At 34.3% G+C, this 14,580-nt stretch overlaps 1 protein-coding gene across 1 annotated transcript in view; it reads left to right on the top strand.

Annotated features, from left to right (window-relative positions):
* The window catches only part of LOC113921530 (ankyrin repeat domain-containing protein 26-like), a gene marked incomplete at its 5' end in the record, with an annotated part of 108,756 nt that overhangs the window by 51,310 nt on the left and 42,866 nt on the right, over positions 1-14,580 (top strand). The window contains 7 exon segments of the mRNA XM_035729337.1: positions 898-931; positions 1,284-1,422; positions 6,167-6,380; positions 8,019-8,202; positions 8,943-9,080; positions 10,570-11,526; positions 12,911-13,063. Of these exon segments, the coding sequence (XP_035585230.1) occupies positions 898-931; positions 1,284-1,422; positions 6,167-6,380; positions 8,019-8,202; positions 8,943-9,080; positions 10,570-11,526; positions 12,911-13,063 (1,819 nt within the window).

Consider the following 14,580-nt stretch of genomic DNA (forward strand, 5'->3'; position numbering starts at 1 on the left):
TAGTTGAAAAATAAACTATTAATCTATCATAGATTATTTTAGATTATAAAAGTTCTAAATTATAAAAGCCATGGTTCCTGTACCAACAGAGTCATTGACACATACTGTGTGCTCCATAAGTATGTATTTGTGAATAAACAGTTGAATGAATAAATGAATGCCATTGATGAACTTCTTTAGAAGAAGCAGATCTTTAGTTTATTGAGAGTGGATTTTCAATATTGCCTAGGTATGAAGTCTTTTTATTTTAAAAAATATGTGTAAGATTCATAGAGTATAATTATAGCTAGAAATGGAATAATAGTAGGTTCATTTGCTATCATATTACTTAGAAAGACTTAAATATTACTTTCACCACATATTGTAAAACACATGTTTTTGAAGGCACATATCCTGGATTTGAATTCTGGGTCTACTCCTGACCAGCTGTATGGGCTTGGGGAAGTTACTTATTTCTGTGCCTCATTTTCTTCCTGTGTAAAATACCTAATATGATTACCTATGTTTATAAGATTGTTTTGAGGCTTAAAATACTTTTAGGATGTGTACAGCGTTCATAATGAGGCATAGTAGTTGCACAGTAAATCCTCAAAACACTAGTATCATGATTGTTAAAAAAGGGTTTCTTTCATATAAGAACTTAACTTGCACTTTCCAGATAGTTTTTAGAGCCAATAAAAGCTTGTTTTTATTGAAAATGACAACAAAAAATGTGGTATATTTCTTCGTATCAAATAATGCAAGTAACATTATGATTTTCCTTTGCTTTTTGTCCATTTTATCTAAATTTAATGCTTTGTTAATATTATTAATAATATTGTTTAGCTATGATTTAGATATTCTTTGTATTTTAAGTATTTAATACTTGCCTGAAAGGAATTGTTTTTTTTTTCTTAGACCTGCAAAGAAAAGATCTCATGAAAAGAAAGAGGTAAAAAATATATATATAATTTTATTTCATTTATGAATTTTTTAATTTTCACTTTCTTATATTACTTTGATAAATAATACTTATTAGAAATGGTATTCCATGGTAAAAAATTACTTTAGGAGAGGTATAGTGAAAAAATAGAAAATCTTCCTTTGTTGTATAGACATTTATTGTGAAAAAGTTATTCAGAAGTACGAATTATTGATAAAGGTCATTTTGATAAAAATCAGTTCTTTTAAAAAGTACCTATGTTTTTGCTCCTATAAAAAGATGGGTATTGATCATCTCTCTACACTTGGTATATTTCATGAATATTTGGGGGACATTTTGAAATGGTATTTTTTATTTGTAGGTCAAAAAGGAAATGAATTTTATGGATGACCTTGACTTAACTGAGTCATCTGGAACAGCTTCAGAGGATTCCAAGTTGCCTTGCTCTAATTATATGAGTTGCGTGTCGCTACCTGCACAAGTTGGCAAGGATTGTAAAGGTAGGACCATTGTATCAATATAAAGCCTTTGTACGTATATCACCGTAGTAATACGTGCACATCTTGTATAGTGCTGTACCACACAACACTCATGCGGTACTCATCTCAGAAATACGTTTTATATGAAAACAGAGAACTGTTGAATACTCTCAGTCAAAGGGCTATAGTTTCCACTCTATGTTTTGTCATGGGAATGGCACACGTGATGTGTTGTTAACTCCGCTTCTCTTCTGTGCCTTCACCCAAGGTCTGGTTACCATTATTTTTCTCCTAGAATACTGAAATAACCTCAGGACTGTTTTCCCTGTCATTCCACCTCCCAGAATCTTGGTCTCCACTGCAACCGTAGTTATCATAATTTTTAAAAATTCATGTTTCATCACATTACCCCCTTGCTTAAAGCTTAGCTATTACTTCTCATTGCTTTAAGGTGAAAGACCACAGTGCTCTAGCTTCATCTTGTATTGTTTCATATCCTTCTTTTTTTTTTTAATTTTTTTTTTTAAATTTTATTTATTTGACAGAGAGAGACACAACGAGAGAGGAAACACAAGCAGGGGGAGTGGGAGAGGGAGAAGCAGGCTCCCCGCGGAGCAGGGAGCCGGATGCGGGCCTCGATCCCAGGACTCTGGGATCATGACCTAAGCCGAAGGCAGACGCTTAACAACTGAGCCACCCAGGCACCCCTGTTTCAGATCCTTCTTTCCATCTGTGTCTCAGCCACTGTTTTCGATGTTTTTTTCTATAGTAGAGCTTTTTTTTTCCCCTAACAGCTTTAGTTAGGTAAACTGCACATATAGGAAGTGTATACTTTGATAGTTTTGACATATGTATATGCCTATGAAAACATAACCGTAATTCAGGCAGTTGACATATCTATCACCCGTAAGTCTCATGTCTCTTTATATTCCCTTATCATGAAACTGCCAAATTGTTTTCTAAAGTAGTTGTACCATTTTCCATTCCCAGCAGCAGTGTATGAGAGTTCTTAATTCTCCCTGTATATTCATGAACACTTAGTATTGTCAGTTTTTTAAATCTTAGCCATTCTGATGGGTATGTAATATATATATCATTATGGTTTTAATATACATTTCCCTAATAACTGATAATGTTGAGCGTATTTTCATGTGCTTATTTGCCATCTGTATATCTGCTTTGAACTATCCAAATCCTTTGTCATTTTAAAAATTAGGTTGTTTTCTTATTTGTTGAGTTTTGAGAATTCTTTCTATATTCTAGATATAGTTCCTTTATCACCTATATATATTTTTTAAGATTTTATTTATTAATTTGACAGAGAGAGAGAGACAGCTAGAGAGGGAACACAAGCAGGGGGAGTGGGAGAGGGAGAAGCAGACTCTCCGCTGAGCAGGAAGCCAGATGCGGGGCTCGATCCCAGGACCCCGGGATAATGACCTGAGCCGAAGGCAGACACTTAATGACCGAGCCACCCAGGCGCCCCTCACCTATATTTTCTCCCAATCTGTGACTTTTCATTCTCTCAACAGTGTCTTTTGAAGAGCAGTTTTTCTTTTTGATGAAATCTGGTTTATCCATTTGTTCTTCTATGGATTTTTGCTTTCGGCGTTCCTAGCTAAGAAATCTTTGCCTAGCACAAAGTCAGAGGTTTTCTCTCATGCTTTCTTTTAGAAGTTTCGTAGTTTAAAAACAAAGTTTTATAATTTTAGGTCTTACATTTAGATCTGTGATCCATGTGATCCATGTCATCATTTTGTATTCTTTTTTAAGATGATATTTAAATTTTACAGAGAGAGAGCATGAGGAGGGGGAACGGCAGGCTGAGGGAGAGAGAAAAGCAGGGTCCCTGCTCAGCAGAGAGCTGGACATGGGGCTCGATCCCAGGACCCTGGGAGCATGACCTGAGCCAAGGCAGACACTCAGCCAACTGAGACACCCAGGCACCCCCATTCTCTATTCTTTTTTTATTTATGATGCATAGTATGGATCCAGGTTCATTCTTTTTGCATATGGATATCCAGTTGTTCCAGCACCATTTGTTGAAAAGGCTATGTTTTCTCCACTTCCTGCCATTGTGTCTTTGTCAGGACTACTTGACCATATGTGTGTGGGTTTATTTATGGACCCCTCTCTTGGGCCTTCTTTATGTCAATGTCATGCTGTTTTAATTACTATGAATTTATGATAATTTTTGAAATCAGGTGGTTAGTGTTAGTCCTCCAGTTTTGTTCTTTTTCAGGGTTCTTTGCTATTCTATTCTAGATCCTTTGTGTTTCCAGATCATCAATTGTATTTATTTTATTTATTTTTTCCACATGAATTTTAGAATCAGTTTGTCAGTTTCTCAAAAAAAAAAAAAAAAAACTCTGGTGGTCTTCTGGAGATCAGGTTTTGATTATGTTGAATCTACAGATTAATCTTAACAATATTGAATTTTTCAACCGTGAACAGAGTATATCTCTCCATTTACATAAGTCTTCTTTAATTTTCTTGGTAATATTTTGTAGTTTTTAGTGTATAGGTCTTTCTATCTTTTATGTTATTACCTGTGGTTATTTTTTATTTTTCAGTGCAGTTTCAATTTTTTAATAATTAAAATTAATTTTTAATTCTTAAATTTTAATTTTTGTCCATTGCTAATATGTAGAAATACAGTTGATTTTTGTATAATGATTCTGTATCCTCCAAACTTGATGAGTTCATTTATTAGTTCTAGTAGGTTTTTAAAAAATTCTGTTAGATTTTCTTCATAACCAAAGGTTATTAAACTAACTACTGTTTTACTGATTTCTTAAGGTGGAGGCAAAGGCCATCAATTTGAGAATTTTCTTCTTTTTTAATATATACACTCAATGTTGTAAATATTCATATGAGTGCTAGTATAGCAAGATTTCAGAAATTCTAATATGTGTATTTAGTTCAGAATACTTTCTAATTTCTTTTGTCATTACTTCTTTGATCCAGGGGTTATTTAAAGATTTTATTTATGTGTGTGAGAGAGAGAGAGCATGAGCAGGGAGCCACATATGGGGCTTGATCCCAGGACCCTGAGATTATGACCTGAGCTGAAGGCAGATGCCTAATCAATTAAGCCACCCAGGTGCCATGACCTAGGGATTATTTAGATGTGTGTTAATTAGTTTGTGGTCACAGAGCACACTTTTATGACTTTCAGTCCTTTTGACTTACTCCTTTTATTAGAATTTATTTTGTGACCCAAAATATAGTCTCTTTTGGTAAGTGTTCCATGGATACTTGAGAAGAATGGTGGTGTTCCAGTCTACTATATCCTTGCTGATTTTCTGCCTATTGAAATCTCAGACTATAATTGTGAATTTGCCTGTTTCTCTGTAATGCTATCGATTTTTGCTTTATGTATTTTGAACCTATTAATAGATGCATAAACATTTGGGTTTGTTATGCTTCTTTTAATTGACCCTTCTATCATATAAAATGACCTTATTTATTGCTGCTAATGTGTTTTGCTTTGAAATCTATTTTGTCTGGTATTAGTATAGCCACTCAGGCTCAGCCGCCTTTTGTCAAGTTGTTAGTGTGGTCTATCATATTTGTGGCCTTTTAAAAAATTTGTGTCTTTATACTTAAGGTGTGATTTTTTAATAGGTGGCATATACTTGGGTCTTCCTTTTTCATCCATTTTGACAGTCTGCCGTTTCATTGACGCTTTTGGACCATTTTCATTTAATGTGATTATTGAAGTAGTTGATTTGAATCTGTCATCATATCGTTTGACTTCCATTTGTCCTTTCTGCTTTGTGCTCCTATTCTCTTCTTTTTCTGCTTTTTAATTTTAATTAAAATCTAATTTTAATTAAATCTAAAAAGATTTTAAAAATCTAAAAAAATTTTAAAAATCTAAAAAAATCTTAAAAAATTTAATCTAAAATCTAATTTTAGATTAATCAAGTAATTTTTATGATTTTGTTTTATTTATGTGAGTATGTGTATGTATGTATTTTGTTTACTGTAGCTATAACTCTTTAGTTGTGCTATTTTAGTGATTAGTGTTTAAAGTATATGACTTAAGCATCACAGTCCACCTTTGAGTAATGTTATACCACATCATAGTAGTTTAAGAAAATTATAATAGCTTACTTCCATTTCTTCTCTCCTAGCCAGATCCTTCTGGATCTGTGGGATGATAGTTTTCAATATTTAGAAAGGTTTTGGTCATTTTTTCTTTTCTTTTTTAAGGATTTTATTCATTTATTTGAGAGAAGGAAAGTGAGAGGGCACGAGTGGGGAAAGGGGTAGGGCAGAGGGAGAAGCAGACTCCCCAGTAAGCAGGGAGTCTGACACGGGGCTTGATCCCAGGACCCTGAGATCATGACCTGAGCTGAAGGCAGACACTTAACCGACTGAGCCACCCAGGCCCCTCTAAAATATCTTTTATATTGAAGTCATTCAATAGATACTTGTTTAATGTATGAGTGAGTGAATGTGAAAGCACACAGTCCTTTATATGCAAAAAATACTCATATATTTTATTTCATTTTTTTTAAAGACTTAATTAATTTGAGAGAGAGAGAGAGCATGAGTAGGGGGTGGGAGAGAAGAACAGAGGGGAAGGGGGGAAAGAATCTCAAGCCGACTCTGTGCTGAGTGTGGAGCCCGATGCGGCTCTCGATCCCACGACTCTGATATTATAACCTGTGCTGAAACCAAGAGTTGGATGCTTAACCACCTGAGCCACCTAGGTGCCCTATATATTTTATTTGTTTTTGTTTTTTCTCTGATGTAGATTCTGCTACTTTACTAAAAAGCCAGGATGAGATTCTTTCGTATAAAAGATTAGTAGAACTTAAAAAAAATCACTGTGAACAACTTAAAAGAAAAAATAAAAAAATGGAAAATAAGGTTAATGGACTACAAAAGGAGCTATCAGAAACAAAAGAATTGAAATCGCAGTTGGAGCATCAGAAAGTGAAATTGGAACAAGAACTTGGCCCTTTGAGGTATGACATCTTGTTTTTAAGAGGATATTTGAACTATTTATCTTTTTTTTTTTTTTTATAGGCTCCACACCCAATGTGGGGCTTGAACTCACAGCTACAAGGTCAAGAGTTGCATGCTCTACCAACTGAGCCAGCCAGGTGCCTCTTGAACTATTGAATTTTCTACTACAGATGTGTAGGAGAAATGTTATAATTACTACCTTACCTTCTGGAATTTTTATAGGGAAGAAAACTTCTTTAGCATGAAGTATGAGATTCTTCAAAATAATTCAGCAAGTTCTTGACAGTGAATACTTCTGATAATTTAATGTATATTCCAAATCATGATTTTATTGACCATGTAGAAGTCGACCATATGGAATCCTCATTATTTAACAAATTGAATTTTGGTTATTTTCCATTTTTCTGTACTTTAATTAATGCTGTAAGGAATATCTTTTATATAAATCTGTTTCTACAATTCTGGTTACTTACTTGGAAGAAATTCTTCAATATAGTATTGTTTGCTTAAAGTGTAAAAATTTTTAAAGAAGGTCTTTGATCCTATTTTTAAACTGTTCTCAGGGAAGTTTATATTAATATATATGCCCATCAACAGGGTATGAAATGGCCATTTTTCTCAAGACAGGAAAAATTTTAAAAATTTATTCAGTTTCAAACATATGCAGTGATTAAAAACTAAAATGGAAAATGATTACTGCTCAGTTTTTTCAATATCTCTCTTATAAAATTAATCCAAAAGTCTCTGCTGTAAGCACATATGACTCTTTATTGTTTACTTAATGTGGATCCTGTGTTGTTCTAAAAGGGGTTTTCAAATGATTTATAAAATGGATAATAGGGGCACCTGGGTGGCTCTGTTGGTTAAGGGTCTGCCTTCAGCTCAGGTCATGATCCCAGGGTCCTGGGATCGAGCCCCATCTCCAGATCTCGGCTCGGCAGGGAGCCTACTTCTCCCTCTGCCTGCTTCTCCCTCTGCTTGTGCTCTCTCTCTCTGTCAAATAAATAAATAAAATCTTAAAAAAAATGAATAATAATCAAGGTAAATTGAGAGTATTGCAGAAGAAGAAACATAAAATGTAAAAGGCAACAGATATTCGACTCCCCAGCCTAGTCCTGGATCACAGTAATCTGCAGGTGTATGTTGTGTAAATGACATCTGCAGATGCTGTCTTATACTGCAAATTATTTTTGGAGGTACCTGTGATGTTTTGTGAAATAGAAATGTACTTCTAGTGAATTTATAAACTTTTTTATAAAGAGCAACTTCTCTTTTTAATATGAGCAACTAAATTTTCTGTTCTAATGGAGGAGTGATTATGACTATATGGGAAAAATGATAATTTTTAATTCTAACTTTCTTGAATAATTTCAAAATTCCTTTCTCTACAATATCTACCAGAGTTAGTACTAAAACTTATTACTAAGCTGTATAATGCTTTCTCATTGCTTCTTTTCAACTATATATATCTTTTGGAAGAGATTGAAATGAGAAATTAAACTTGAGCCCGAGAAAGGAAAAAAATTGAGAACATAGAAATTTCATTTGGATAATAAACCAACGTATGTGGAACCAGATCATAAAATGAACTTTTTATCGCTTACAAAACATTTTAAAATAAGCACATTTATTTGCAGATTCACTTTAAAACAAGAAAAAGAGAAAAGAAGAAATGCTGATATATTATATGAAAAAATGAGGGAGCAATTCAGAGAAAAAGAAGAGCAGTATAATAAAGAAGTCGAAATGAAACAACAACTTGAACTTCCTCTTGGAACACTAGATGTGGAATTGAGGATTGTAAGAAATAATTTGGATCAGGTAAATCTTTGATAAAAAAATGCCTATTTCGATCAATAGTATTTATCCCCTTGATTTAATGTATATTATTTAGGTATAAAACAAATCAAAACTTTAATTTTATCCTAATAGGAACTATAATATTTTTAGCTAAAATTATTAATTTATTGGGATTCTTGGCTTCTCCTATATGCTCTCTATATATTTCCTGAATGAAGGGATAGAAGGTAAATTGAGATAAATGTGAATGTTGGCTTTTTTTTTTAAGATTTTATTTATTTTTAGAGAGAGACCATGAGCAAGGGAAGGAGTAAAGGGGGAGGGAGAGGGAGGGAAAAGAATAAGAAGCTCAAGCAGACTGTGCGCTGAATGAAGAGCCCGACTCGGAGTTGGGTCTTACAACCCTGAGACCATGACCTGAGCCAAAAGCAAAGGTAGGACACTTAACCAACTGAGCCACCCAGGCACCCCAGTTTTGGATTTTTAATGTTAAAATACAGGCTAAATCGCCTTGAGACTATGATGGAACTAGTTCAATGTTTTGTAAAGAAATTTTATTTCACATTCTATATCTTCTTGTACTTTTACTTTATGACAAATTTAGCTGTCATTCAAATTAAAATTTTAGTCATTCCTGCAGGATAAAAATCCTTGTATTTAAAAAGGCTACTACTTTTGAACATTTTTTTTTAAGTTCTCTTAAGCTTTTGACTTTTTTTTTAATAGTGTGATCCAAAATCCTAATGAAAACATGTCTCTAGGTTGTAGAAGAGCGAAATGACGCTAAGTTACAACTTTCTCAAGAACAGAATGCCAGAGTATTACAAGATGGAATTCTAAAGAATCACCTTTGCAAACAAACGGAGATTGAAGTGGCTAATAACAGAATGAATTCTGGGGTATTTTCTTTAGTTATTTTTAAGTACATGGGTGTATGTATTTGTGTATATATATATATATATATATATATATATATATATACATTTTATTTTCTAAAATTATTTTTTCTCCATGTATGCATATATATATTTTAAAAACCAACAGCGTAGATCGTGGAAAGCATAGAGGATTTTTAAAGCGTGTGTGTGTGTGTGTGTGTGTGTGTGTGTATTTGGGGGTGCCTAGGGGGTGGTGACATTTTTGGTCCAGTGGATAAAGTAATATCCTTAATTTAAATGCGTTTGTCTGCAAGAGTCAAATAGTGACGTTCATAATGTCCTCATCCAAAGGAGAGGCTTTTATTATTTTCCATAAGAATTGATGAGCTTTCCATATGCTCAAAACTATTGCTACTAACAACATATGTTTCAATTTTTGGCAGTTACTTCATCACCTCTGTATTGAAAGAGAAGTTAGCTTAACACTGCCAGTGATGAACAGGAGGAAGAGTGTAGCCTGTTCAGAGACTTTATTTTGGATTTAGTCTCTACTTTTGAGAAAAGTAGCCATTTGCTCCAAGTAGTATCCAAAGCGCTTTTTAAACAATCCTATGCTAATGATAACGTATTGATGAGGGTTGTATTCCTCCTAAAATAGCTCAGTGTATTTTCCCCTATTTTAAACATTTTAAACATCATGAAGAGGAAATAAAATTTATTGCAGCAGCAAATAATCTCATGATTTTTCTAAGAGCTGTATAAATTTTACCTTATTTACCATCAGTATTTTGAAACATAAGGCTTCTTTTGTATTTATGATTTACACTAGAGAAGAGCTGCGGTTTGTTGTAAGAGCACTAGTAGTGAAGTAAGAAGACCCGGGGAAAGTCCTGCAGCTCACTTAATGTTTTTAAGCTCTCTATTCTAGAATTGTGATCACCAAAAAGTTCACTGATGTATGTAGAAGTGTTTATAGTATAGTGCCTAGATTTGTCAGTTATCAGTAGGTGTAATTCTTATAACTGACTATAGAAACGTTAGAAAAGTAGAATTTCTATGGAATATTGTCAGGAAAAAAGAATTTTAGGAAATTTAATCTGTCAAAATAAATGCAGAGCTAGGGATTTTATTGTGGGGGAGCTGTGTTAGATATCAGACTGTAAATTCAGTTTTTAGTGTAATCAGATTTATTAATCTTTTATTTCAGGCTTTCTGGGTTTGTTGTAAATCAGAGAAAGACCTTTCCAGTTCTGAGATTCTTAAAAATTTTGTCTTGGTTTCTTTTTTCCTTTCATGCATTCACTGTCTTCAATTAAATTTTTGAACCTGTGGGAATTTATGCTGGTCTAAAGTTTGAGGTTTGGACCCAACTTTATTTTTTTCCAGTTGGGATATCCACGTACTGCAACCTATTCATTGTATAAACATAGTTTATTCTTTAATTTCAGAGAAAATCATGATAATGTCATTTTATTGAATTCCAGCTAAAAGTCTCTTTTGTTTTACTTAGATTTCTAATAGTCATGAAAAAGAAGAAGATCTGTTGCCTAAAACCCACATGTGGGAGGATGAAATTGCCATGCTAAGACTGGATATAGACACAATAAACAATAAGAACCAGGAAATGGAAAAGAAATATTGTGAAGGCATTGAAAGTATAAAAGAAAAGAATGTCAGTCTTCAAGAGACCATAAAACTGAAGGAGGAAACATTAACAAAAACACTATTAGAATATAGTGGACAGATTAATGCTCTGACCACTGAGAATACAATGCTAAAGTCTAAACTGGAGAATGAAAAGCAAAACAAAGAAAGACTGGACAGAAAAGTTGAATCTTACCGAGCTAGACTAGCTACTGCTATAGAGGATTATGATCAAAATCAGGCATCAAAAAGAGACCTAGAACTTGCTTTCCAGAGAGCAGAAGATGAATGGTTTCGTCTGCAGGACAAACTGAAGTTTGATGTGTCTAACCTAAAAGAAAACAATGAGCTTCTTTCTCAAAACCTTTCTAAAGCTGAAAGTAAATTCAATACTCTAGAAATTGAGCTCCATCACACAAGAGATGCTCTCAGGGAAAAGACTTTAGCTTTAGAATGTGTGCAAAGAGACCTAAGTGAAACACAGTGTCGGAAAAAGGAAATGGAACACATGTATCAAAATGAACAAGGTAAAGTGAATAAATACATCGGAAAGCAGGAATCCTTAGAGGAGAGATTATCTCAACTACAAAGTGAAAATATGTTGCTTCAACAGCAACTAGAGGATGCTCACAACAAAGCTGCCAGTAAAGAAAATGTCGTAATTAATATCCAAGACCAGTTTCAGGATATCATAAAAAAACTTCAAGCTGAAAGTGAAAAACAAGGTCTTTCGCTGGAAGAAAGAAATAAAGAGTTAATCAATGAATGTAATCTTTTAAAAGAAAGAATGTATCAGTATGAAAAGGAGAAAGTAGAAAGAGAAGTAAGTATCCAGAAAGATAAATAGTTTTCAAGCTTTCTAAGAGAAAATTCCAAGTAATATTTGATTATTATTATTTTTAGAACGAGTACACCTGCACATGAATGGGAGTGGGGTAGAGGGAGAGGGAGAGAGAATCCCAAGAGGGCTCCACATCAGAGAACTCCATCTCATGACCCCGAGATCATGACCTGAATGATTATGGCTGAATTTTGAATCTAGTTGAATATAAAAAATATAGAGACTCTAATTCAGCATAACTTGTATCCAGTAAATAAAAATTAAGATTTGAGAGGTGCTTTAATTTGAATAAAATTGTTGTGTCGTCTATGAAAGTTTAAGAGGTTAAGTTATCAATTGTTAATAGATAGTAGGCTGATATTAATAATTTAGTCTTATACTGCTAAAATAATAACTTTAATCTTTGTCACCACATTTTAATACCATGATGAATAGATAAATGGAAATGTTCATACCTGAAATGAGCATTTTGAAATTGAGATTCAATTAAGTGGATGGACTTGACGGTTTATTCCAGATTTCCACATGAACTGAAGTGTAGATGCTCTATGTCAGTACTTTTCCTTTGGTAGCTTTTTATACATTTTAGGTTGGAATAATTTTATTTTTATTTATATAAATTTGAATTTTTAGTCTGAAATCATGTATCTTATGACCTTTTAACTCTTTGCAGGCACTCTTCATTAAATTATAATTTGGGACAACTGTGGTGAGCTTTAGCAAAACTGTTTGATTTAATCTTCCCACTGCTATTTATAATTTTTTAAGGCAATTTTACAAATAATTTGCTTCTTTCAAAGCTCAGTTGCTATCATTTGGGCATAAGTTTGTCCAATACAAAGAGAACTGTATCTGTAATATATTAATTTGGCATTGGATCTCCATTTTCAGATTAATGGGGGGCGGCAGGATTCTTGTGTAGCAGGAATGGAGGTCAGGGAGGGAGGTGAAAGCCAGGTTATCTAGGGCCTCGAAGCCCTTAGAATGACTTCACTTTTGTTCTGAGATAGTAATCTCTTGGAAGGATTTGAGCAGAGGATGGAATATGTGAGGAACTTTGACATTAATTTAAGCCTCTAATAAAAAAGAGGGAAAACATTTCATAATGTTGAATTTAACCACTGCTAGGCTCACCTATATACCCATTTCTTTTTGAGACTTAAGTAGGGTGGGAAGCTTTGCAGATTCATCAACAAGGAATGGATAGTGGGGCTGAATTAATTATCTAAGTAACCTAATACTGACCAGGCAGGAGGATCACACCTGTATGTGTATTTTTAAAAGTACATATGTTCGAGTTACGTATTATGAACATAACTTAATAGTAAGATAATTTATAAAATCAGTAACAGAAACGTCTTATTAGGTAGCTGTGAGACACCTTCAACTAGAACTGGCTGATGCCCTAAAAAAACAATCTATGTCAGAGGCTTCACTGGAGGTTACATCACGTTGCCGTATTAATTTAGAAGATGAGACACAGGATTTGAGGAAGAAATTAGGTCAAATCAGACGTCAGGTATGTTTTGAATGTAGCATGTGTCAACAGTTAATCTGTAGCAGGTTAATATAAAGTGTTTTAGGATGCTAATTTCCATGGACCACTTTCTTTTGTATTTTCATTATAATTTAGTGCAATTTTAGTATCTTCACAATGCACTTATTTCTTAAACTTTGACTTTCATTCTTCTATTTGTGTTATACATTTTTTTTCTTACAGTATTTACCCTTAGGAAATTTGAGACTTGTGCATCATTCCTCACAGAAATTGAGGGACTTTTTTTTTCCTACTAAACAATTTTTTTAAAGATTTATGTAATATTTGAGAGAGAGCGAGATCACGTTTGCATGCACACGCGTGAGTGCGGGCAGAGCGAAAGGGAGAGAATCTCGAGCAGATTCCCTGCCCAGCACAGAGCCCCACGCCAGCTCGATTCCATGATCCTGAGGTGAAATTATGAGTTGGATGCTTAGCCAACTGCGCCACCCAGGTGCAGTGTTTTTTAATGATATCTCTGTTACCATGATGAGTGAGCCATATAAAATGAGAAGATAATGTTTAATGGAATGTTTCAGAAAATTCTCTTATTTCTCATGTTCACTTTTGTGAATGGATATGGAATCTGTACTGATTTTAGGATAACTTGTACAGAAAAGTCATTTTACAAACCAGTTGAACTTAGGCATTTCCTTCATTTTCTTTTCCTTTTAGATATATTGTAAATGCATAGAAATATTCAGATCATATGTAGTATATACACCTAAAAGATAGAATTAAGAAATTAAGAATTAAGAATATTATCTAGGTCCTGGCATTGGTTTTTTTTTCTTTTTTTTAAGATTTTATTTATCTGAGGGCGCCTGGGTGGCTCAGTTGGTTAAGCGACTGCCTTCGGCTCGGGTCATGATCCTGGAGTCCCGGGATCGAGTCCCACATCGGGCTCCCTGCTCAGCGGGGAGTCTGCTTCTCCCTCTGACCCTCTTCCCTCTCGTGCTCTCTGTCTCTCATTCTCTCTCTCTCTCAAATAAATAAATAAAATCTTTAAAAAAAAAAAAAAAGATTTTATTTATCTGAAAGAGACACAGCGAGAGAGGGAACACAAGCAGGGGCAGTGGGAGAGGGAGAAGCAGGCTTCCCGCCGAGCAGGGAGCCCGATGATGGGCTTGATCCAAGGACCCTGCCCCCGTGACCTGAGCCGAAGGCAACGTCTTAATGACTGAGCCACCCCGGCGCCCCCAGTGGATTTTTTAAAAACTTTATTGAGATATAATGCACATACCATACAATTCGCTCATTTAACACGTATAGTTCAATGTTTCTGATGGTATTCATAGAGTTGTGCAACTATCACTGCCATTAAGTAGAAAATTTTCATCACCCTGAAAAGAAACCCTTCGCCCTTGAGCCCCCAGGCTCAGGCAACCACCAGTCTACTTCCCGCCTCTATCGAGTTGCCTATTCTGAATATTTCATCTACAGGGAGTCACACGGTGTGTGGTCCTTTGTGACTAGCTTCTTTCACTTCCTCTTTTCAG

Source organism: Zalophus californianus, chromosome 9 (genome assembly GCF_009762305.2).
Source record: "Zalophus californianus isolate mZalCal1 chromosome 9, mZalCal1.pri.v2, whole genome shotgun sequence".
In the NCBI taxonomy this organism is placed as follows: Eukaryota; Metazoa; Chordata; class Mammalia; order Carnivora; family Otariidae; genus Zalophus; species Zalophus californianus.